This window comes from Stigmatopora argus, chromosome 7, assembly GCF_051989625.1.
Source record: "Stigmatopora argus isolate UIUO_Sarg chromosome 7, RoL_Sarg_1.0, whole genome shotgun sequence".
In the NCBI taxonomy this organism is placed as follows: domain Eukaryota; kingdom Metazoa; phylum Chordata; class Actinopteri; order Syngnathiformes; family Syngnathidae; genus Stigmatopora; species Stigmatopora argus.
This window is the reverse complement of record NC_135393.1, coordinates 11,888,610-11,913,964: the sequence shown is the minus strand read 5'-3', so window position 1 is coordinate 11,913,964 and position 25,355 is coordinate 11,888,610. Positions and strand designations below refer to the sequence as shown.

General features: G+C 40.9%; 2 protein-coding genes and 1 pseudogene across 7 annotated transcripts; 1 reads left to right on the top strand and 2 right to left on the bottom strand.

Moving 5' to 3' along the window:
- Nucleotides 1–727: 727 nt before the first annotated feature.
- On the bottom strand, nt 728–7,102 carry LOC144078132 (solute carrier family 22 member 7-like; annotated as a pseudogene). The gene is made up of 9 exons (XR_013301183.1): nt 7,031–7,102; nt 6,467–6,881; nt 6,275–6,378; nt 4,811–5,249; nt 4,326–4,449; nt 4,142–4,251; nt 3,857–4,071; nt 3,669–3,777; nt 728–951 (listed from the first exon to the last, which is right to left on the bottom strand). The product of XR_013301183.1 is annotated as a solute carrier family 22 member 7-like (transcript).
- On the top strand, nt 2,101–25,177 carry ndufaf5 (NADH:ubiquinone oxidoreductase complex assembly factor 5). Of its 5 annotated transcripts, none has more exons than XM_077606365.1 (11): nt 2,101–2,201; nt 10,193–10,233; nt 10,304–10,367; nt 22,934–22,981; nt 23,077–23,180; nt 23,259–23,298; nt 23,376–23,573; nt 23,655–23,715; nt 24,240–24,323; nt 24,504–24,586; nt 24,735–25,177. In XM_077606365.1, exons 5-11 carry the CDS (start codon nt 23,098–23,100, stop codon nt 24,813–24,815), a joined length of 630 nt encoding a protein of 209 aa, XP_077462491.1. In that variant the 5' UTR covers nt 2,101–2,201; nt 10,193–10,233; nt 10,304–10,367; nt 22,934–22,981; nt 23,077–23,097; the 3' UTR covers nt 24,816–25,177. The 5 variants fall into 5 exon arrangements, with proteins under 5 accessions (XP_077462491.1, XP_077462495.1, XP_077462493.1 ...); XM_077606369.1 differs by lacking the exons at nt 2,101–2,201; nt 10,193–10,233; nt 10,304–10,367 and adding exons at nt 13,719–13,837; nt 22,364–22,404; nt 22,475–22,533; XM_077606367.1 differs by lacking the exons at nt 2,101–2,201; nt 10,193–10,233; nt 10,304–10,367 and adding exons at nt 13,719–13,837; nt 22,364–22,404; nt 22,475–22,538.
- LOC144078131 (solute carrier family 22 member 7-like) lies at nt 11,962–20,205 on the bottom strand. The gene is made up of 10 exons (XM_077606358.1): nt 20,102–20,205; nt 17,705–18,115; nt 17,513–17,616; nt 16,360–16,514; nt 16,078–16,246; nt 15,595–15,718; nt 15,411–15,520; nt 15,127–15,341; nt 14,939–15,047; nt 11,962–12,280 (listed from the first exon to the last, which is right to left on the bottom strand). Exons 1-10 carry the CDS (start codon nt 20,183–20,185, stop codon nt 12,007–12,009), a joined length of 1,755 nt encoding a protein of 584 aa, XP_077462484.1. The 5' UTR covers nt 20,186–20,205; the 3' UTR covers nt 11,962–12,006.
- Nucleotides 25,178–25,355: the final 178 nt, after the last annotated feature.

Here is a 25,355-nt window from a genome sequence, read left to right as displayed (position 1 = left end):
TGGATTGAAGTTAGGTACTTCTTGTTTCTGCAGAAACCTTATTGGTTATTTGGTGATTCTTAATGATCCCATTGACTTTGATTTGCTTTGTACTTTGTGCTTTTGCTTTGTTATTCTGCGGCCTTTGACTGTACTGTCTAACTTATAACTATGCCTTTTCTTGCTACTGTCACAATGAAATTTCCCGAATACGGGATGAATAAAGTTATCCAATCCAATCCAAAAACTGCCTGTGGACATTGACAACCTGTTTCAGGAACTTGAATGCAACCGAGAGGAGAGGAGTTTCCTCCAAACAGAGGGGGACAAGAACCAAAGCCTCTCGGAGTTGAGTGAGCGCCACCTGGAGGAAAACCAGGCACAGCTCAAGAACAAAAGTGCACGGAAACACGAGGAGAGGGCGGGGCGTGACGATGAAAGTAAGATCAATTGTATTTCCTTCTGTTCCGGTGCTCTTTACGTCTTCCTGTTCTTTTCTTCTCCGACGGCAAGTGAAACTAGGCCTAGGCCTTCAGTAGTGCTCTGACTGAATCAATCCAACCCTCAATAACTATTTTATAGTTATCAGATAATGGCTTAAATTTGAAAACACACGTGGAAGCAAAGCAAGCAGGAGAAAAGCAATGAAAGACAGCTGACAGACAATTTGGAATTATTTAATAAGTATTCGTGGACAAAAATAGAATTATAAATTTAGTCTGTGATTTGGATCATTTTTAGGCCCGCCACCAACTCCTGGGCTATCGTGTCCCCTCGACATCCTCGATGGTCTCTGGCAAGCACCTGTCCTTTGTCTCCCATAGCGTTGATGCTACTATGGCCGCCAGCACAGCAGAGGAGCACAGGATGAGCTGAGGGAGCTGCTTCCACACTTCATCTAGTAAAAGTATCAGGGGCGCGATAGCCACGCCGATCCGGGCCATGGAGGAGTTGTAGCCCATCCCGTTCTGTCTGTAAAATGGATAGTAAAGACATTTTGTTCATGTGAGTGGGGCTGCGGGTTCCCGAGACAAGTCCGCACTGATTCACATTCTCAGATGATTATTGTGTTCAGGGTTCCCGAGACAAGTCCGCACAAATTCACATTCTCAGATAATGATTGTGTTCAGGGTTCTCAAGACAAGTCTGCACAAATTCACATTCTCAGATAATGATTGTGTTCAGGGTTCTATGTGGAAGACAGAGTGTGTCCCTTCTGGTTTTTGGAAAGAGAGGTTGAGTGCACCCTGGACTGGTCACCATTGGAAAATTGGTAAGGGAGAGGGTTGGGAAATTTTGCCATGAGTATGTCCGAACAGGAAAAATAAAAGCAAATTATTGTTTTGTCATAGCCCTGTAGAAAATTGCAGACTATGGAAATGACACTGACATGACAAAATCAAATAAAAGGGAATGAATGGAATGAGTAAAATCAGGAATTAAATACATGCAGATTTATTTGGTTGGAATCAAAAGTAAAAACAAAATAGCCTGGTGTTTAAGGATACAAATGTGCAAGATTTCAATCTGAGAATGTAAAATTTCATGGTGAGTAAAAGTTTGTGTTAGTGATTTGTTTTTGGAATGCCAAGGAATATCTTGGATGTTATCTTTTCACGATGGTTTAAAGTCAAAGAGTCCCTTGCTGCCATCGTAGAGGCTCGGGTTCAAGTCCAGCATATGGGTTGTATAAGGAAAGACATCCTGGTGTAAAAACCCCAACCCCTGTGCCTAATCTATCAGGGGGCTCGGTTTCAATGTGGCGACCCCTGAGGAGAACCCTCTTCGGTAGATGCCAGCCAGTCAAGCATTCCTTCGCAACAACCTTGGAAACACCCTGCTCAGTTTCAAACTAAAAGCCAAATAAATCATGATGTAGTACTTGCTAGGGCTTTCATTTTTAGATCATACGTGTCAAACTGATTCCAGAAAGGGCCAATTGGGTGCAGGTTTTCGTTCCAACCCACCAAGACGACACCTTTTCACCAATCGGTTCTCTTAGAACTGTTATCAGTTGATTGCAGTCAGGTGCTGCTTCTTCCAGCAATCAACTGTTGTCAGTTGATTGGAGTCAGGTGCTGCTTCTTCCAGCAGACCTCCTCATTGGCGGTTTCAGTAGAGAGGAAAACCTGCACCCATTTGCTGCAATCAGTCTGTTTTAGATGGATCCACAACTGCATCCAACTCACAATGTTTGAATACAAAATTAAAGAAGTGGAACGGTAGGATATTATTTTTATTATTATTATTTTTTTTGAGATGTTTAAGCAAATCCAAATCTAAACACTGCAGCTTATATTTGTAATGAGCGTCCGTATGTCAATACGTCTCATTTTGTAGTTACAGATGCGAGTTTGGAATCATGTCATGTCGTCACTAGTGTTGGTCATCTAAACATGAAGTTAATTTTAGTTTTTGCAGATTCTTTGCGAATGATTTAACGTTTCAAATGTGTTAGAGCTATCAACAGTTTTCTTTCTACAATTGCATCAACCTTGACCAGCTTCACAGCACATGCTATAAAAAAAACGTCACCCCAGCATTGGATTGGATAACTTTATTCATCCCGTATTCGGGAAATTTCATTGTCACAGTAGCAAGGGGGTGAGGATGCAGAAATAGGAAAGGCATTTTAGACATAAATAGATAGCATACCTGTCAACCTCTGCCGATAACTGCCCTCATAAATGATTATGATTCCCCTTACAAACCCCCCAAAAACCTTACAAACACCGTACGAGTCGTTTTCTGGCACATATAACACTTTACATTAAGGTCTTTGAAAAATCTGTAACGTATTCCATATGTTTGTGGCGTGCCCTGACAATTTAAAAAAAAAAAAAGTATGCTCAGTATTAAAAAAACATAGTAATAATCAAGAAAAAAAAAACTGTAAAATTTTAGAAAATGAACGGTCAAAATAGTCAATTTCGTTAAATAGGGGAGGGGAAATTTACTTCAGTGTTTCTTGGGGCCAGACTGTGTATTGTTGTTTTTATTTCATAATGATAATATATAATAATAATTCATGTGTTTTTAAAAGACCAAAAGCTTGTTCCATAATGGATTAAAGGTTGTAAAAGTCAGCTTCTGAATAACTTTTGACTGTAGTTTTGTGGTTTGTTTTGGGCCTTTGTGTTGATTTATTTTTGGCTTTTTCCCCTCTGTGAACTTGTCATTGTGATTGTTCATTGCTTTCACCTTTTGCCAATCAGCTGCCTCGTGTGTCACCCACCTGTTCGCTGTGTCTCGTCAACTCATGTTTATGTATCGACATTCCCTTTGCTTGTTCCTTTTTTTGCATCCTTGTTAGTGTTAACTGCGCTTTTGCGTTACCTTTTGTATTTTTCATTTGCACGTTGACTTTTGGTTTCTTTAATTAAACCTTTTGAGTTGTTACCATCCTGTCTGTTTCCCTGCAATTGGTAACATCCCTTGCAGAAGTAACCATAAGGTAGGCCTCCATTAGTTTTGACATAAAACTTTTTCACAGTATAATTTTTGGAGAAACTGGATATTGGGTTATTATTATGTGTAAAAGCCAACAATAACAGGATTTTTTTTAAACAGGCACATGGACAAACTCAAGAGATGACAGAAAACTTTCAAACTGCTAAACATTACAAAAAATATATTTAGCCTTTGTCAAAATGTAATTCCTGAAAAAAATAATATTGTCTAATGCTCACCTGACTACAGTCGGAAACAGTTCTGAAGAGAAAAGCCCGGTGGTTGCAAAGGCTCCCGCGGCAAAGACCTTTCCAATGATTGCTACCACCGTTCTCACGGTAGACATTTCTGGGACGGGATCACATGTGACATTAAGTCCAAACCAGTTCACAACATCGTAATGATTGAGTCATCTTGGGGAATTTACCTCTTGGGATCACAATATTGATACCCAGAGAGCTTGCTAGCAACCACAGCATTCCCATCTGTGTACGCTTCCTGCCAATTCTATCCAGTAAGAAAAAAATGGACAATTTGCCTGGCACTTCAGCCGAAGAATACAGCAGCTGAGTGAGATAGGAATTGAGCCCAAATCCGGTGATGTTGAAGGTGATGCCGTAAAAAGCGATTGCCACAGTCAACCTAAAAAAAAGAGAATCGACAGTAATGCAACCAAAACATACAGTGAATGTCAAAAAGCTGGCATACAGACCAGATAACACCAGTACTTAAGGACAATCTTCTCATTTTGGGTGTTCTCATCAGGTCTAGGTAGGAATACACACGGCCTTTCTTTTCGGTCAGCACAATGGAGGAAAGGGTCTGGAAATATTCACAGGAATAAACTTGCTGATGAGAATAATCAGAACACATCCGATGATGCTGAGTGTTCGAACCTCAGGTTCAATTCTTTGAAATAATGTCTCGGTTCCGTTCATTTGGGCACATTTTTTCAGGCACGAATGAGCTTCCTCCAGCTTCCCGTTGGCGATGAGCCACCGAGCTGACTCTGGCATCCACCTGCAGGTTAGAGGCAAATGGCTGCCTTCAGAATTACGGGCTAATATGCGAATGCTTGCTTTGAATACAAATAGTATTTGTGTCCCTTCAGTCTGTGGCCATCATCGCTTGAGTAAATCAAATCTTGCATTGAAAGTTACTTTGTTTCACCTTTGGGTTTGAGTTTGACTAATTTCTATATTCCGACTAGTCGGGTGAGCATTAACTTTTTGTGAATTATCTGGAGCTCTGACAAAATGTCTTAGTGTATATAGCTTTTCATGTCAGAATTTGAGTACAATTGTTTGTTGAATGTGTACAAATGAATGGGTTATCTAAATGATCGTCAATTTTTGGCCACAAACCAGTCTTTGTGTGGTACCTCCATGTGATGATACCCAAAATGACAGGCAAAGTGACACTGACAGTCATCCACCTCCAGTCGGTCACAAGATAAGCAATGCCCACGAAACAAATGTTCCCAAACGTCCAGGATAAGCTATCCATAAGTCCAACCAGCCTCCTGTGCTCAATGTCCACCCACTCCACACCTAAATGAAGATCACAAGTATACACACAGAAACAGGTGGCGTATTGATCAATTCCAACCCTTGAATAGTGCGAGATGAACTGAAAATGCCATTAGATGGGATGGAATTATTATACAGAGAACCGTTGAGACGATGACGATGCCAGTCATGCAAAAACCGGTGAGGAATCTCAGCGCTGCAAACATCAGGTACGACGTGGCGAAAACGCTGGCGAGAGCAAACAGCATTCCGGAAAGATAAGATGTCAGCAGCATGATCCTTCGACCAAATCTGCACAAGGACAGGAAAATGAAATGAGAAAAACTGACATAAATAGTTTTGTCTCTAGAGGGTCTGAAATTACATGTCATGATAGGGCACTTATGACAATAACTAGTACATTCATTTATAAATCAATGGGTGTTTGGATCAACGGCTTTGCTTTGGTGCAGCAAACTGATGGACAGATCAATATTTCAGAAGTCAAAACCAGTGTACTATTGCAATTTGCATCATGTGACGGTGCAGAAAAACGTGGAGGTTCAAACTAAAAGAAATGAAGCCGTAATCAGTAGATGTTTCTTTGGGTAAAATACAGCTTCTATACACATAAAAATTACTTCCCACAAGTTTTTAGAATCTGCTTGGAGGGTATTTTGGGCCATTCCTCCTTGCAAAACTTTGATATTTGCTTAGGATGGCCAGCCTATTCCAGATAATTAAAAAAATGTTCGACCTGGGGACAAGGATGGTCTTTCCAGGACATTGTGTAGTGTAGACTTCACCCACTTTTGACTTTGTTATACTCGTTAAACGACATTCTCAACAATCTGTCGTTATTTAGTGGAATCCATGCAGCCCTACTTTTCTAGAACCATGACTGGCTGCACAACCACAAGGGAAGATGGATCTGTCGCCAAATTTAACTCTGGCTAGCAAATACTGGCCATACTGACAGCAACCACACTTGGTTGTCATTCCATATTTTGCCCCTTCCCTCATTATCAATGTAATGGCAGCCGCGCTCTTTATTTGCATGAGACAAAAAGTGTTCCTCTTATCCTTTTCATCTTTTTGTATATTTGGCCAAAAGAATTTCTAAGAGCTTTGTACAAAGACACTAGGGGGATCAAATTGCAAAATCTGCATCATTTTTCACAAGGAGATTGAGTGGCCCCTTAATCTGCCCGAGAACTGGACTCTGTGCCTTGCCATCCATCGGCTAGCCACCGATTCCTGCACCCCTTGCGACCCTAATGAGGGTAAAGCTGTCCAAAAAAAATGAGATGAGATGAGACAAATCATCATGATGTTACCTGTCACTCAGGATTCCAAAGGCCAAGGCTCCAAACATCACCCCAATGAAGAAGATGGTGGCCGTGGCTCGGGTTGTACTTCTTTTATCGCACACTAGGTCCCACTATTAGCAACACAGTATACTCATATTTGTACAGGAAAAAATTAGCGATAAAATGGTTGGAGGCTTTAATATCAAGGATTCAGGTCACCTCGGCAGTTATCGTGGACTTGAAGGTGGTGTTATCATACACCCATCCATCCGAACATGGCAAGGTTGGTGCAGAAATATTGACGACCGACTTGTTCAACAACAGTTGATATTGAGGCTCGGAAAACATCCTACACGAACTTGGAGTTCCGTCGTCTTTCGTCGGGATGCTAATGGTGAGTCTGTCGGCCAGGGACAAATTCCCGTAGGCTTCTTCGATGTCCAGATTGGCAATTCTGCAGTGGTGTGCGGGGATGGCCGCGATGAAGTTGTTGAGCAGGAAGTGGCAGGGCAGTGTGAAGCGGCTAATGAAGCTGATGGCGACAATCATCTTCTGAAACCTCCCGAATCCACCAATGTCGGTGATGACAGTCTCGAACTTCATGCTTCGTACACAGCAAATGGTTGTCCTCTACCTTTAGAAAGGGGGTGTCCAAACCACTGTCTGATTAAGTATTCATAATTTATCCTTTTTTTCTTACCTGTACCATTTTTTTCCCAGCATGTAAACAAAGGAAGCCATATACGATATGAACATTATCATAAAACATATGCATGTTTTTACCTTTAGTCTTTTAAAGCACCAGTCCTGAGACGGACATTCTTTTGGATGTAATGTGTTATAAATGGCAATCTGACCACCTAGTTGATCTTGAGCTCTTATTGCTGTCTTCTGATTTTTGTAGTGTTGGGTTTATTCTGGGATGTTACAATATGTTCATTAAGCATTTAATAGGTAATGAAGCTATAAATTAATTTGTGCTATACTTTATGTTGGGACCAAGTAAGCTTGAGGACACTTTCCCGCCACAGCTGCTTTCGAGGCCAGTTAATTGTTTTCAGGACTATTGACCGAACAGGACACCATGTCCCAGGCCGAGACTGTTGATCTAAGTTGGCAATGAAGATCTACCAGGGACGCTTAAATTGCTTTGACTTGGATTCCGGCAGATGGCGATAATCGAATCAACTTCCAAAAATACTCGCATTATTGTTTAAAAATACGGTCGCACTGTTTACCTTATAAAGAAATTATTATGCTTCTTACGCAGGTGTTTTTGGTTCCGATCTAATATGAGATTGATGTGGCAGTTGTTTTTTGACCTTAATGGTGTTATTCGGTTAGCTTATGCAATTGTTTGAATCAGATTACCTCAAATGTTTTGATTATGCGCCGACTAAATTGACAGAGGAAGATGCCGTTTCTTTAGAATCATCCTGGACGAGGGCAAGTCGGGAGTGATTTTCCTTGCAAGTTGTAGCCAGAGTATGTTAATGATGTCTCCCTGTTTTGATTAAAGTGTATTAATAATAAACCTATCATGTAGTATCACATAAATAAACAACACACATGGGAGGATGCTAGGTGTATCAAGGCAAAAGATAGCGACTGTGTTCTTTTCTGTCTTCCCAGTAGAGGAAAGTTAATGGCAATGTATTTAAAAGAATACATTTTATCAGTACAAAGTAATCTTTTTCTTTCGAGATTTGACAAAAAATGAAAGTTGGCTTGAACACTCGTTTGGTACGAACTTTTAATTCCACCAATTACTATTTTCCAAAGTTTTATTCACCATTGAAAAATGAAGTCCACCTGTATGTAGGTAAAATTGATGCATGGTTCTTCAATTTATTCACACATTTTCTGAAAAGGCCAAAACAACAGGCATTGTCATACAAAAGGGATCAAATTTCCAAAGAATCCAAATCTTTGTTGGATTGAAAAAGAAGCATAATTGTGTTCTCCAAAAGAACATTCAAACTCATAACGATGAAAAGGGGGCCGAGACCAGCCCACAATAAACCTGCCAAACAACATGCTTGACACCCCCTGAGAGACAAGAAGAGTGTTAATTAGAAGCGATCGATAGATCGACCGCAACTATGATGCCTGCAGGGTTCCACAATAGACGGTTGAGTAGCTCTAGCAATAAGAGTGAAAATCTTTGAAGGAGTGGCCAATAAAAAGTTTGCCATTAAATACTACGTGCTACAATTCACAGTACTTAATTTATCTTTTTGGTCTTTCAGTGGAATAGCAGTGAATTATCTCTAACAGCTGTTTTTACCATTTTTTGGGTGGAGAATGCAAAACTGGTTGGAGTTTTTCTTGCCTCACGTCAGGTTTTTAGGCATCCGGGTTATTCACTTTGTTCTTATTCTTCAGAACATCAACTAAAACTGCTATGCCTCATATATGGATTGGAATAGAATTCGATTAGGATATATTGAGGTTTTCCAGCCTATGGTTTTTTTTTACCTTAATTTGGATAAGGTTACTGTTTTCTGTTTTAAAAAAAGGAATGTCCCATTGTAAAAAAAATACTATACTGGATGCACATTTGAATTATAATCCTCATAAAAATCGAATTTAAGACATTGTTTACCCCCAAATAAGATATAACAGCTGAAAAATATTTTATAAAAAATACATCAAATACAAGATATAAGATTTCCAAATACATTTCGGTATTTGCTCATCATTATTTTGACTCAAATGCCATGTTGAACTTAATTAGGAAATGCCATTAAAGCGTTACTTGCATTGAGACAAATGAAGAAATACCCGGTTTAGAGCAGATGCCCAATTTGTGAAAATCACTATTAATATAATATGAATAGATGGATAATTTATTATATTTTGGAATATTTACCAGTTGGAGCAAATCAGGGAGCTGCTGAGTGGGCTTTTCTCTATGCATACAGTCCTTTGAGAATAAGAGCCTTAGTGTTCGCATGTATAATATGTTGATGACGGGATGGGAAATGTGTTTTCACTCAGCGCGCACATCGAGAGTTTCTGTATTACACAGAATGCTAGATATGATGAATACACAAGGTTAGATGTTAATGCAGGGTCGGGGGTGGAGATCAGTTGACTGCCATCTTGCACCAGGCAACATCTCGGAAGCTCTTTATTGTCAAAGACCTCAAGTGAGTGTTTTTTTTTCCTAGTTAAAATCTTCTTAAATCGGATTTACAGTTCACAGTTTGATTTTAAAATGCACCTTATGGACATGGGAGTGATTTAGGAAGAATGTGGAAATGTTTTCCAATTTTTTTTCTTTTATTTGTTCATTTTTGGAACCGCTTTATCCTCATTAGGGTCGCGGGGGGTGCTGTAGCCTATCCCAGCTGACTTCGGGCCAGAGGAAGGGGACATCCTGAATTGGTGGTTCGCCAATTGCAGGGCACGAGGAGACGGACAACCGTTGAGACTCGCTCTCATACCTAGGGGCTATTTAGATTGTCCAATTAGCCTGCTATGCAGGTTTTGGGAATGTGGGAGGAAACCGGAGTGCCCGGAAAAAACCTACACAAGCCCAGGGAGAACATGACAACTCCACACAGGTGGAGCAACCTGAATTTGAACACAGGACCTCCTAATTGGGAGGTCGACGCTCTAACCACTCTGCTGCCGGGTGCCCAATTTTATATTTTTCATAATTCATGCGTGAAAGGATTAATATGCTGACCCACGCAGGCGAACATGCAAACTCCACACAGGTGGACTGACCTGGACTTGAACCCAGGACCCCAGAGCTGTGAGGCCAACGCCCTAAACACTCGCCTCACTGGGCCGCTGATCACCAAAATAGACCTTCAAAATTTGATGAATGGAAAAAAAGCCTTTTTCAAAGCATGCCAAACAAGACCTTTATCCTAGTTAACAAAGTAATGCGCTATACGTACTTTGACGCAACAATTTGTGTTTGTGTGTGTGCAGGTTGGCAATCGATTGGCGGACCGTGTGTATGACGTGGCCAGGTGACTTCCTGATGTCTGCAAATGTCATCCACATTCCCCTCCTGTGCTTCATGTCGTGATTGTCTTTCAGGACATTTCCTCTGGCTTTAGAGATTGGTGCTGGACGAGGTCATATTGCTCAACATTTAAGTAAGGTATATTACAAATTCATTATTTAATCACACTCAAGTCAAATTCTTAACTATAAATTGACCAAACACCCCATTTTGTGAACCTCCTTGCTAACCTTTCTTCCAATATGTGCTCATCTGATGAATTCTGGGTTAATGTTTTATTATTTTGCTAATGTGATGAGGTGTCGGGCCGCAATAAAGTTGTTGAGTAGGAAGTGGCATGGCAGCGTGAAGCGGCTCATGAAGTTAATGGCCACGATCATCTTTTGGAACCTCCCGAATCCGCCGATGTCAGAGAGGATGGCCTCGAACTTCATGTTGAAATAGTTCGTACCACCAAAGTAGAGACACCACTGCCTTCCCGCAGAGCTGAAGACTGGACTCTACCTTGGAAAAGGGGAATGTGTAAAGCACTTTCAAGTTACATCAGGCATTCACCATTAACTCGGATTTTTTGGATCACTGCCATTTATGACCAAAATGCAACTGCTAAACCTTTCAGTCAGTTCTTGGTGTCATCTCAGGCTCAACTCCCAAAGTTCCTTGAGATTGTTTTAGTTTGTCCTGGTCTTGCTCTTTTGTCGATGTCGCATCCAAAATGTTTTGGTCTTGTCTTGGCATTATCATTGCTAACATTAGTGTAGTTTGTGGTTGCAGTGCCACTTTTGGCCACTAGTCTTATTTTGGTTGTCTGTCTCCTTGTGCCCTGCGATTGGCTGGCCACCAATTCAAGGTGTCCCCGAGTTGGCCAGGACCAGGCTTTAGCACCCCTTGCGACCAATCAATGAATGAATAAAATGTCATGGTTTATGTGAAATGTGAGCATCCTATGAAGGTCAGACTGACAGACAAATTTGTGGGAAAATTGTTCCTTTACTTGAAATTCTTAGCATTCGTGGGTATAGGTCAGCTGTGGGCAAACTTTTCCACAGAGGGGCGCAGTGGCACCTTTTCACCAATCTGGTGTCTTACAAGTGCAATCTGTGGATTGAAGTTAGGTACTTCTTGTTTCTGCAGAAACCTTATTGATTAAACTTCCTCTCCTGGATCAGTTGGAACAGAAAGCTCCACCCACAGCAGCCCCTGAGGACCTGTTTGCCCACCCTTGCTCTTGCTGGAGGGGCATATGGACATTGACCGCCTGTTTTAGGAACTTGAATGCAACTGAGAGGAGAGGAGTTTCCTTCAAACAGGGGGGACAGGAACCAAAGCTTCTAAGAGTTGAGTGAGCGCCACCTAGAGGAATCCCAGGCACAGCTCAAGAACAAAAGCACACGGAAACATGAGGAGAGGGAGGGGCATGACAATCAAAGTAATAATAATAATAATAATAATCCGACATAGGCTTTGTCATCATCATTGACTGGACAAAAGCCTAATTGTCATCATACCCAGCTGCGTATGATGAAATTGGTAGTGCTTCTCCATAAGGTGGAGATCAATTCCTGTTCTTTCTCCGACGGCAAGTGAAACTAGGCCTTGGCCTTCAGTAGTGCTCTGACTGAATCAATCTAACCCTCAATAACGATTTTATAGCTATCAAATAATGGCTTAAATTTGAAAACACAACTGGAAGCAAAGCAAGCAGGGGAAAAGAATTGAAAGACAGCTGACAGACAATTTGGAATTATTTAATAAGTATTCGTAGACAAAGATAGAATTATAAATTTAGTCTGTGATTTTTCACAGTCTGTTCATTTTTAGGCCCGCCACCAAGTCCTGGACTATCGTGTCCCTCGACATCCTCGATGGTCTCTGGCAGGCACCTGTCCTTCGTCTCCCATAGCGTTGATGCTACTATGGCCGCCAGCACAGCAGAGGAGCACAGGATGAGCTGAGGGAGCTGCTTCCACACTTCATCTAGTAAAAGTATCAGAGGCGCGATAGCCACGCCGATCCGGGCCATGGAGGAGTTGTAGCCCATCCCGTTCTGTCTGTAAAATGGATAGTAAAGGCATTTTGTTCATGTGAGTGGGGCTGCGGGTTCCCGAGACAAGTCCGCACAAATTCACATTCTCAGATGATTAATGTGTTCAGGGTTCTCAAGACAAGTCTGCACAAATTCACACTCTCAGATAATGATTTTGTTCAGGGTTCTATGTGGAAGCCAGAGTGTGTCCCTTATGGTTTTGGGCAAGAGAGGTTGAGTGCACGCTGGACTGGTCACCATTGGAAAATTGGTAAGAGCAAGGGTTGGGAAATTTTGCCATGAGTATGTCCAAACAGGAAAAATAAAAGCAAATTATTATTTCGTCATAGTCTTGTAGAAAATAGCAGAATGTCATGGAAATGACACTGACATGACAAAATCAAATAAAAGGGGATGAATGGAATGAGAAAAATCAGGAATTAAATACATACAGGCTTATTTGGTTGGAATCAAAAGTAAAAACAAATAGCCTGGTGTTAGCTTCGTGTGCGGTCGATTGGTTGCCGGTCTTTTGGTCGCTCAGACCGCGACAACGGGCGACCAAAAGACCGGCGACAAAACAAGGTAAAACAACACGGTCTACGCATCAATAAAAGCCAACAATGGCCATGAGCAGTTTCACTGAGCCGACGTGTGAGTATATAAGAGTTTGTATGTTCATGAGTTGTCCCTTTAAGAAGCTACGTCAGTCAGGGTCTTAACAAGTTCTCCAACAAAAAACAATAAAAGTCCGGGAAATTTGGAGCTTTTCTTTAGCCGAATAATTACTAGCGCATTAAGTATGACTCAATAGTAATTTGCAGTTTGCATTTAGGGAATTTGAGCAACGATTTAAATGGTAATTATCAATAACCTTCCGGGCGACCAAAAGACCGCGTACCTGTTAGCTTAGTGTTTCAGGATACAAATGTGCAAGATTTCAATCTGAGAATGCAAAATTTCACGGTGAGAAAAAGTTTGTGTTGGTGATTTGATTTTGGAATGCCAAGGAATATCTTGCATATTGTCTTTCTACAATGGTTTAAAGTCAGAGTCTCTTGCTGCCATCATAGAGGCTCGGGTTCAAGTCCAGCATATGGGTTGTATAAGGAAAGACATCCTGGTATAAAAACCCCTGTGCCTAATCTATCAGGGGGCTTGGTTTCACTGTGATGACCCCTGAGGAGAACCCTCTGCGGTAGATGCCAGCCAGTCAAGCATTCCTTCGCAACAACCTTGGAAACACCCCGCTCAGTTTCAAACTAAAAGCCAAATAAATCATGATGTAGTACTTGCTAAGGATTTCATTTTTAGATCATAGGTGTCAAACTGATTCCAGAAAGGGCCAATTGGGTGCAAGTTTTCGTTCCAACCCACCAAGACGACACCTTTTCACCAATCGGTTCTCTTACAACTGTTATCAGTTGATTGCAGTCAGGTGCTGCTTCTTCCAGCAGACCTCATTGGTGGTTTCAGTAGGGAGGAAAACCTGCACCCATTTGCTGCAATCAGTCTGTTTTAGATGGATCCACAACTGCATTCAACTCACAATGTTTGAATACAAAATTAAAGAAGTGGAAAGGTAGGATACTTTTTTTATTTTTTGAGATGTTTAAGCAAATCCAAATCTAAACACTGCAGCTTATATTTGTAATGAGCGTCCCTATGTCAATACGTCTCGTTTTGTAGTTAAGATGCAAATTTGGAATCATGTCGTCACTAGTGTTGGTCATCTAAACATGAAGTTAATTTTAGTTTTTGCAGATTCTTTGCGAATGGTTTAACGTTTCAAATGTGTTAGAGCTATCAACAGTTTTCTTTCTAGAATTGCATCAACCTTGACCAGCTTCACAGCACATGCTATAAAAAAACGTCACCCCAGCATGATGTCGGCACCAACATTTTTACAGTGGGGGTGGTGTGTCAACAAAGAATGAGCAGTGTTCGTTTTCTGGCACATATAACACTTTACATTAAGGTCTTTGAAAAATCTGTAACGTATTCCATATGTTTGTGGCGGAAATTATGCCTTTCTTTCATTTGTGGATTTTCTTTTTGACTTTGTTCCACTATTATTCAGGCCAGATTTGTGGAGTGCCCTGACAATTAAATAAAAAGTATGCTCAGTATTAAAAAAAAAATAATAATAATCAAGAAAAAAATGCTGTAACATTTCAGAAAATGAACAGTCAAAATAGTCAATTTCGTAAAATAGGGGAGGGGAAATTTACTTTAGTGTTTCTTGGGGCCAGACAATGTGTATTTTTGTTTTTATTTCATAATGATAATATATAATAATAATTCATACATGTTTTTAAATAACCAAAAGCTTGTTTTATAATGGATTAAAGGCTGTAAAAGTCAGCTTCTGAATAACTTTTGACTGTAGTTTTGTGGTTTGTTTTGGGCCTTTGTGTTGATTTATTTTTGGCTTTTTCCCCTCTGTGAACTTGTCATTGTGATTTTTCATTGCTTTCATTGCGTTTGGCGTTTTCAGGAATCGGCTCAGAGTTTCGCAAAAATTGGACAAGTACGAGTCGTACGGTGTTTGTAAGGTTTTTTGGGGGTTTGTAAGGGGAATCATAATCATTTATAAGGGCAGTTATCGGCAGAGGTTGACAGGTATGCTTTAGCCTTTGTCAAAATGTAATTCCTGAAAAAAATAATATTGTCTAATGCTCACCTGACTACAGTCGGAAACAGTTCTGAAGAGAAAAGCACGGTGGTTGCAAAGGATCCCGCGGCAAAGACCTTTCCAATGATTGCCACCACCGTTCTCACGGTAGACATTTCTAGGACGGGATCACATGTGACATTAAGTCCAAACCAGTTCACAACATCGTAATGATTGAGTCATCTTGGGGAATTTACCTCTTGGGATCACAATATTGATACCCAGAGAGCTTGCTAGCAACAACAGCATTCCCATCTGTGTACGCTTCCTGCCAATTCTATCCAGTAAGAAAAAAACGGACAATTTGCCTGGCACTTCAGCCGAAGAATACAGCAGCTGAGTGAGATAGGAATTGAGCCCAAATCCGGTGATGTTGAAGGTGATGCCGTAAAAAGCGATTGCCACAGTCAACCTAAAAAAAGAGAATCGAAAGTAATGCAACCAAAACATACAGTGAATGTCAAAAAGCTGGCATACAGACCAGATAACACCAGTACTTAAGGACAATCTTCTCATTTTGGGTGTTCTCATCAGGTCTAGGTAGGAATACACACGGCCTTTCTTTTCGGTCACCACAATGGAGGAAAGGGTCTGGAAATATTCACAGGAATAAACTTGCTGATGAGAATAATCAGAACACATCTGATGACGCTGGGTGTTCGAACCTCAGGTTCAATTCCTTGAAATAATGTCTCAGTTCCGTTCATTTGTGCACATTTTTTCAGGCACACATGAGCTTCCTCCAGCTTCCCATTGGCGATGAGCCACCGAGCTGACTCTGGCATCCACCTGCAGGTTAGAGGCAAATGGCTGCCTTCAGAATTACGGGCTAATACGCTAATGCTTGCTTTGAATACAAATAGTATTTGTGTCCCTTCAGTCTGTGGCCATCATCGCTTGAGTAAATCAAATTTTGCATTGAATCATTCAAGAAAATGTACTTCGTCTGACCTTTTTGGGTTTGAGTTTGATTAATTTCTATATTCTGACTGTAGTCAGGTTAGCATGAACTTTTTGTGAATTATCTGGCGCTCTAAATAGCTTTTCACGTCAGGATTTGAGTACAATTGTTTGTTGAATGTGTACAAAGGAAAGGGTTATCTAAATGATCGTTAATTTTTGGCCACAAACCAGTCTTTGTGTGGTACCTCCATGTGATGATACCCAAAATGACAGGCAAAGTGACACTGACAGTCATCCACCTCCAGTCGGTCACAAGATAAGCAATGCCCACGAAACAAATGCTTCCAAACGTCCAGGAAAAGCTATCGAGAAGTCCAACCAGCCTCCTGTGCTCAATGTCCACCCACTCCACACCTAAATGAAGATTACAAGTATACACACAAACAGGTGGCATATTGATCAATTCCACCCCTTGAATAGTGCGAGATGAACTGAAAATGCCATTAGATGGGACGGAATTACTATACAGAGAACTGCAGAGACGATGACAATGCCAGTCATGCAAAAACCGGTGAGGAATCTCAACGCTGCAAACATCAGGTAGGACGTGGCGAAAACGCTGGCGAGAGCAAACAGCATTCCGGAAAGATAGGATGTCAGCAGCATGATCTTCCGACCGAATCTGCGCAAGGACAGGAAAATGAAATGAGAAAAACTGACATTAGTTTTGTCTCTAGTGGGTCTGAAATTACATGTCATGATAGGGCACTTATGACAATAACTAGTACATTCCTTTATAAATCAATGGGTGTTTGGATCAACGGCTTTGCTTTGGTGCAGCAAACTGATGGACAGAGCAATATTTCAGTTGTCAAAACAAGGGTGCTATTGCAATTTGCATCATTTGACGGTGCAGAAAAACGTGGAGGTTCAAACTAAAAGAAATGAAGCCATAATCAGCAGGTGTTTTTTGGGGTAAAATACAGATTCAATACACATCAAAATGACTTCCAACAAGTTTCTGGAATCTGTTTGGAGGTTATTTTGGACCATTCCTCCTTGCAAAACTTTGATATTTGCTTAGAATAGCCAGCCCACTCCAGATAATAACAAAAATGTTCAACCTGGGGACTGGGATGGTCCTTCCAGGACATTGTGTAGTGTAGACTTCACGCCATTTTGACTTTGTTATACTTGTTGAACGACATTCTCAACAATCTGTCATTATTTAGTGGAATCCATGCAACCCTACTTTTCTAGAACCATGACTGGCTGCACAACCTCAAGGCATGATGGATCCGTCACCAAATTTAACTCTGGCTAGCAAATACTTGGTTGTCATGCCATATTTTGCCCCTTCCCCCATGGACAATGTAACGGCAGTCGCGCTCTTTATTTACATGAGACAAAAAGTGTTCCTCTTATCCTTTTCATCTTTTGTGTATTTGGCCAAAAGAATTTCTAAGAGCTTTGTACGAAGACACTAGGGGGATCAAATTGCAAAATCCGCATCATTTTTCACACAGAGATTGAGTGGCCCCTTAATCTGGATGCCCGAGACCTGGACTCTTTGTGCCCTGCCATCGGCTGGCCACCGATTCCAGCACCCCTTGCGACCCTAATGAGATTAAAGCTGTCCAAAAAAATGAGATGAGATGAGAGAAATCATCATGATATTACCTGTCACTCAGGATTCCAAAGGCCAAGGCTCCAAACATCACGCCAATGAAGAAGATGGTGGCCGTGGCTCGGGTTGTACTTCTTTTATCGCACACTAGGTCCCACTATTAGCAACACACAGTACTCATATTTGTACAGGAAAAAATCAGCGATAAAATGGTTGGAGGCTTTAATATCAAGGATTCAGGTCACCTCGGCAGTTATCGTGGACTTGAAGGTGGTGTTATCATACACCCATCCATCCGAACATGGCAAGGTTGGTGCAGAAATATTGACGACCGACTTGTTCAACAACAGTTGATATTGAGGCTCGGAAAACATCCTACACGAACTTGGAGTTCCGTCGTCTTTCGTCGGGATGCTAATGGCGAGTCTGTCGGCCATGGACAAATTCCCGTAGGCTTCTTCGATGTCCAGATTGGCAATTCTGCAGTGGTGTGCGGGGATGGCCGCGATGAAGTTGTTGAGCAGGAAGTGGCAGGGCAGTGTGAAGCGGCTAATGAAGCTGATGGCGACGATCATCTTCTGAAACCTCCCGAATCCACCAATGTCGGTGATGACAGTCTCGAACTTCATGCTTCGTACACAGCAAATGGTTGTCCTCTACCTTTAGAAAGGGGGTGTCCAAACCACTGTCTGATTAAGTATTCATAATTTATCCTTTTTTTCTTACCTTATTTAGATCTGTACCATTTTTTTCCAGCATGTAAACAAAGGAAGCCATATACGATATGAACATTATCATAAAACTTATGCATGTTTTTACCTTTAGTCTTTTAACGCACCAGTCCTGAGACGAACATTCTTTTGGATGTAATGTGTTATGAATGGCAATCTGACTACCAAGTTGATCTTGAGCTCTTATTGCTGTGTCTACTGATTTTTGTAGTATCACATAAATAAACAACACACTGAGGGGAGGATGCCAGGTGCATCAAGGCAAAAGATAGCGACTGTGTTCTTTTCTGTCTTCCCAGTAGAGGAAAGTTCATGGCAATGTATTTAAAAGAATACATTTTATCAGTACAGAGTAATCTTTTTCTTTTGAGATTTAAAAAAATGGCTTGAACGCTCTTTTGGTACGAAATTTTAATTCCACCAATTACTATTTTCCAAAGTTTCATTCACCATTGGATGAATGAAGTCCACCTGTATGTAGGTAAAATTGATGTATGGTTCTTCAATTTATTCACACATTTTCTGAAAAGGCCGAAACAACAGGCATTGTCATTCAAAAGGGATGAAATTTCCAAAGAATCCAAATCTTTGTTGGATTGAAAAAGAAGCATAATTGTGTTCTCCAAAAGAACATTCAAACTTATAACGATGAAAAGGGGGCCGAGACCAGCCCACAATAAACCTGCCAAACAACATGCTTGACACCCTCTGAGAGACAAGAAGAGTGTTAATTAGAAGCGATCCACAGTTCGACCGCAACTATGATGCCTGCAGGGTTCCACAATAGACGGTTGAGTAGCTCCATAGGATTATAATAAGCAATAAACTGGGAATCTTTGAAGGAGTGGCCAGGAAAAAGTTTGCCGTTAAATACTACGTGCTACAATTCACAGTACTTAATTTATCTTTTTGGTCTTTCAGTGGAATAGCAATGAATAGCATGAATTATCTCTAACAGCTGTTTTTAACCATTTTTTGGGTGGAGAATGCAAAACTGGTTGGAGTTTTTCTTGCCTCACGTCAGGTTTTTGGGCATCCGGGTTATTCACTTAGTTCTTATTCTTCAGAACATCTACTAAAACTGCTCATATATGGATTGGAATGAAATTCGATTAGGATATATTTAGGTTTTCCAGCCTATGTTTTTTTTTTTTTACCTTAATTTGGATAAGGCTACTGTTTTCTTTTTAAAAAAAGGGAATGTCCCATTGAAAAAAAATACTATACTGGATGCACATTTGAATTATCATCCTCATAAAAATCGAATTTAAGAGATTGTTTACCGCCAAATAAACTATAACAGCTGAAAAATATTTTTTATAAAAAAATACATCAAATAAAATTCCAGCAAAAAAAGGGTTTGATTGCGATTATGACACCAGGTTATCGTTATATAAGTCAGATGCGCTTTTTGCCGAATGCAGACGGCAACGCAAAACAGCAGGGGGCATTCCACGAGTTTAAATTGGTTCGAAAACCTATCATATAAGGACGCATGCTCTCTCTATATATACATTTTTTTCTCCTTTTCATAAGCGTAACGCCGATTGCTACCAGAATACTCGGAAAATATCTAATTAGCACCTATATTTAACTGGAGCGCTTTATGTCAAATATCGTTGCGCGTTTTCATCCCATAAACGCACGGCCTAATTAGACTCCTCATTATCCACTATTTTCAATTGCTATTTTTAGAAGTGGAAATACGTTTTTCAAATACATTTCGGTATTTTCTCATCCTTATTTTGACTCAAATGCCACGTTGAACTTAATTAGAAAATGCCATTAAAGTGTTACTTGCATTGAGACAAATGCAGAAATACCCGGTTTAGAGCAGATGCCCAATTTGTGAAAATCACTATTAATGTAATATGAATAGATGGATAATTTATTATATTTTGGAATATTTACCAGTTGGAGCAAATCAGGGAGCTGCAGAGTGGGCTTTTCTCTATGCATACAGTCCTGTGAGAATAAGAGCCTTAGTGTTCGCATGTATAATATGTTGGTGACGGGATGGGAAATGTGTTTTCACTCAGAGCGCACATCGAGAGTTTGGTAACACACAGAATGCTAGATATGATGTATACGCAAGGTTAGATGTTAATGCAGGGTCGGGGGTGGAGATCAGTTGACTGCCATCTTGAACCAGGCAACATCTCAGAAGGTCTTTATTGTCAAAGACCTCAAGTGAGTTTTCCCCCCTCGTTAAAATCTTCTTAAATCGGATTTACAGTTCACAGTTTGATTTTAAAATGCACCCTATGGACATGGGAGTGATTTAGGAAGAATGTGGAAATGTTTTCCATATTTTTTCTTTTTTTTGGTCATTTTTGGAACCGCTTTTTCCTCATTAGGGTGGCGGGGGGTGCTGTAGCCGGTCCCAGCTGACTTCGGGCCAGAGGGAGGGGACATCCTGAATTGGTGGTTACCCAATTGCAGGGCACGCGGAGACGGACAACCGTTAAGATTCGCTCTCATACCTGGGGGCAATTTAGATTGTCCAATTAGCCTGCCATGCAGGTTTTGGGAATGTGGGAGGAAACCGGAGTACCCGGAGAAAACCTACACAAGCCCAGAAAGAACATGCCAACTCCACACAGAAATCTCAGAATTTGTATTTTAAAAAAAAACAAGCTTTTCGAAAATTGGTTGAAAGTTGAGCAATCGCTAGTCAATTCCGATAATGTTATAGCTGTCGAATGGCCCCGGCGTAAAAGGGCCAAAAAGAGACAACGCTGTGATAGGCGCCGGCACCCCCACGGCCCTCATGAGGATAAGCAGTTCAGAAAATGAATGAATGAATGAACAGTGCATTATACATCACTTCTCATTATAGAATTTGAGGGAGTTAAACTGTTTTTAAAACTCCAAAGAATGTTCAATGAGGGTCAATTTTGTTTATTTAATTTTTGTAATTTTTTGTGTGCTTATTAGGGCTGATGAAGTAGAGGGTACCACAAAAAATGAACTTTTTAACAATATAATAAAATAATATTAATATAACAAAGAGTGGTTGAAGAACATTATTTTATTTACAATGTATTTACAATTGAAACATCAAAACATGCCATTTCAGAAAAACATGTTTTTTTTCAATTACGTCATTTACATGGTTTATTTTTTTTATTTGGAGTTGGTGGTCACCCTGTATTTAACAAGTTATACTTTGTTTAAAGTTAAAAGACTCAAGTGCCTCCAGAAAATCCTCTTCTGGGTCAGAACCCGGACGCAATCTGCCATTGAAGATATCACATATATAAAGCTAGATGTCTATGGATTCATTTTCGCATCCATTTCAAAGCAGCGTGCTTAGGGTTAGCACTGACTCAAAATGGCGGCCTGGTGACGACGCCCGGGATTTTTGGTTCACAGCTGCACCCGACATCTAAGCTTCATATTTTTATGATATCTATGGTATGGTCACCTGCCGGTGCGGACTGCTAAGGTTGAAATGAGTGGCGGACGACTGTTGTGTACATTTTTGCGGTCCTCGGACTCACGATGCCGGGTGCGGGCACCCCGCAGGATGTTGTCTTGGTCCGCTGGCGGCGGAACTCCGAACGTGTTCGACAGAAATATGAAGAAAAAACAGAAGGAGTGGGCTGGTTCAGGTTACGAAACCCGGAAGTACGACTACCTCAGGGACGAAGTGAGTGGACGGACCAAAGTTATACATATTGGATAATTAATCAATTAATTATCTTTATGCTTTCATTCATTCTCTGAAGTGCTTATGCTCACATGGGTCGCGAGGGGTGGTGGAGCACAACCCAGGTAACCATGGACACCTTGAATCGCTGGCTAGCCAATCGCAGGGCACAGGGAGACGGACAACCAATCCTGTCCTGAATTAGTGTAGTGAATGCATTTAGTTAAAAAACAACATCATAATTCATGCGTGAAAGGATTAATATGCTGACCCACGCAGCCAAACATGCAAACTCCACACAGGTGGACTGACCTGGACTTGAACCCAGGACCCCAGAGCTGTGAGGCCGACACCCTAAACACTCGCACCACTGGGCCGCTGATCACCAAAATAGACCTTCAAAATTTGATGAATGGAAAAAAAGGCTTTTTCAATGCATGCCAAACAAGACCTTTATCCTAGTTAAAGTAATGCGCTGTACGTACTTTGACGCAACAATTTGTGTTTGTGTGTGTGTGCAGGTTGGCAGTCGATTGGCGGACCGTGTGTATGACGTGGCCAGGTGACTTGCTGATGTCTGCAAATGTCATCCACATTCCCCTCCAGTGCTTCATGTCGTGATTGTCTTTCAGGACATTTCCTCTGGCTTTAGAGATTGGTACTGGACGAGGTCATATTGCTCAACATTTAAGTAAGGTATATTACAAATTCATTATTTAATCACACTCAAGTCAAATTCTTAACTATAAATTGACCAAACATCGCATTTTGTGAACCTCCTTGCTAACCTTTCTTCCACTATGTGCTCATCTGATGAATTCTGGGTTAATGTTTTATTATTTTGCTAATGTGATGAGGTGTCTTTTTCTAAATTAGTTTTGTTTTTCCTTTCATTCACCCTGATAAATGACAGTCTTTATTTTTGTCTTGGGTGTGTGGTAATTGAAAAGTGAATTTCCCCATTGTGGGATCACTTTTGTTCATAGTATGCCACTTTAGTTACTATATTTGAAATAGGTTTGAGTATTAGTAATTTTGCTCATTTGTTAATCATGTCCCTGTCATTAGTTTGATTGCCCCTTGTTGTTTAGGACGTGGTGGAGCGTTTATTTTTGACGGACATCTCTGAAAAAACCCTGGTATGAGATCATCAATGCCACCCTCTCCGGCCGGACATGTGGGCAGGAAACCCGTATTTTTTTGACATGTCACTTCTTACTACTTTTGTGACAAGAGACAGAATGTCGGCGGTGAAATGAAGTGTAACGTGCTGGTGGCCGACGAGGAGTTTCTTCCTCTACGGGAAGACACGTTCGATTTGGTTCTCAGCAGCATGAGGTGAAAAGCCGACGTCGTCACTTGGAATCGGTGCGGTTGTTTTGCTGACATGTACTTGTGCTTTTTGCGTCCTCACAGTTTGCATTGGACTAACGACCTGCCCGCTGCGCTAAGACAGGTTAGCGGTGACATGACTGCTTTATCTCTTCAACCAATAACCTTTAGGATGATCATTTAAATGATTGTCTGCTCTAGATCCATCATGTCTTGAAGCCAGACGGGGTATTCATCGGCGCCATGGCTGGCGGAGACACTCTATACGAGCTGCGCTGCTCGCTGCAGCTGGCCGAGACGGAGCGAGAGGGAGGATTTTCACCACACATCTCACCCTTCACTGCCGTAACAGATGTGGGAAATCTGCTCGGGCAGGCCGGATTCAACATGCTCACCGTGGTATATAGTGAGAAGCTTGCCGTGTCTCGTGAGTTCAAGCCTTGACAGTCCATCATGACGTATGTGACTGTGTGGTTTCAGGATGTCGATGAGGTGCAAGTCAACTATCCAGGCATCATGGAGGTGATGGTGGATTTACAAGGTGAGGATTTGACTTCTTGGATTGGATTGGATAACTTTATTCATCCCGTATTTGGGAAATTTCATTGTGACAGTAACAAGAAAAGGGATCGTTATAAGTTAGACAGTACAGTCAAAGGCCGCAGAATAACAAAGCAAAAGCACAAAGTACAAAGCAAATCAAAGTCAATGGGATCATTAAGAATCACCAAATCAAATCATTAAGACAGAAAAGCAGCAAAAACACAAAACGAGCAAGAGTGGACGGAGCTACCGCCACCGGCTGCCACTTGAACGGCGCCATCTTGGTTTCGGTAGCAAAAACGGATAGACTCAAAAAGACGTTGTAAAGTTGGACAAAAAATGGAACCACACACAGAGATGGGGAACTTCTGCAGACTGTGACCGAGGTAGAGAATATGCAGTCTTATCATCACTTTCATCATTCTTATCATCACAGTCAAAATAACTTTCTGTCCATACCATTCACGTGTTTGCACTGTCGTGAAAAAAGTGCCGTCATTATTCCTAATGCGTTTTTTTTAGGTATGGGTGAGAGCAACTGCGCTTGGAACCGAAGATCCATGTTGCACCGAGACACCATTTTGGCAGCAGGAGCTGTTTATAAAGGTCCGTTCTTCTTCCTTGAGATACAAGTTTAATTTGTCCCATGACCAAGTGTTGGGCTCCAAGACTTATCTGGAACCAGAGTTCACCAACACATAAAAATTCCTTCTTTTCATAACACAGCAAACGTTACAGGACAACTGCATTGTCATTGGTAGCTCACACTTAACGTGTTTGTGTCAGAAATGTACGGGAACGAGGATGGTTCTGTTCCTGCCACTTTTGACATCCTTTACATGATTGGCTGGAAACCACACGTCTCTCAGGTGAAACGCCACCATGCAGTCACATGCCTTGCTTTCATTGCAGAAAAGCTCAAGAGAACACATATTTTACAAATTCACTTCCAGAAATAATTGAACTCATTCAATATGAAAGTATTCATCTTAATTTTGCGTGTTTCCTTTTGTCCAGGCCAAAGCAGCCAAAAGAGGCTCAGCAACAGTCTCCTTTGGGGATTTGTCCAAAATAAACCAGAGCAATGATGACAAGTGAACCACACCACTAAGATATGCCATAAATGTATTCAACATGTGCATTAAAAATTACTAGAGCTTAAAGGACAAGATGTTTCGATGGGTTGGATACAACTTGAATACACAGTAGGTCCTCAGATTCAGACAAGTGATGGCCAGTCTTGTTCAGGTGTGTTTTAATTCTTCCACTTGTTTTGTAATGCCACTTTGGGATTTCTGTACAGTCCGATGGAACTTAAACATGGAAATCTGAGCTCCCTTTTCAACTGTATTTAACACCAACAATGGTATGCTTTTGTTTTGATTGTGCTGCTCTTTCAGACATTGTTCTGAATAAGGGATATATAGTATGTCTATATAAATGTCACTTTACTTTGTCAACATGAATTATGATATTTATCCAGCTTTTACATACATTTATTCAAAGTGAATATGAAAAAAAAGTCACATTTATCGAAAGTAAAGCTTTTCTTCTGTGACTTTCTGCAAATTAGTTAACAATTTCACTTCAGTCGACACAAAACTTTCTCCCTTTAATGGGTAAGTGACTGTTTTTGAT

What these genes read in the sequence shown, in the direction of transcription:
- LOC144078131 (XM_077606358.1), bottom strand. Translation starts at nt 20,185, where the DNA reads ATGCGAACACTAAGGCTCTTATTCTCACAGGACTGTATGCATAGAGAA. An exon ending in TTCAAGGAATTGAACCTGAG is followed by an intron (nt 15,521 to 15,594) that starts GTTCGAACACCC and finishes GAATATTTCCAG; the next exon opens with ACCCTTTCCTCCATTGTGGT. An exon ending in CTGTTTCCGACTGTAGTCAG is followed by an intron (nt 12,281 to 14,938) that starts GTGAGCATTAGA and finishes TCCATTTTACAG; the next exon opens with ACAGAACGGGATGGGCTACA.
- ndufaf5 (XM_077606364.1), top strand. Translation starts at nt 21,645, where the DNA reads ATGAGTGGCGGACGACTGTTGTGTACATTTTTGCGGTCCTCGGACTCA. An exon ending in TTGGTTCTCAGCAGCATGAG is followed by an intron (nt 23,181 to 23,258) that starts GTGAAAAGCCGA and finishes GCGTCCTCACAG; the next exon opens with TTTGCATTGGACTAACGACC. An exon ending in AGCAGGAGCTGTTTATAAAG is followed by an intron (nt 24,324 to 24,503) that starts GTCCGTTCTTCT and finishes TGTTTGTGTCAG; the next exon opens with AAATGTACGGGAACGAGGAT.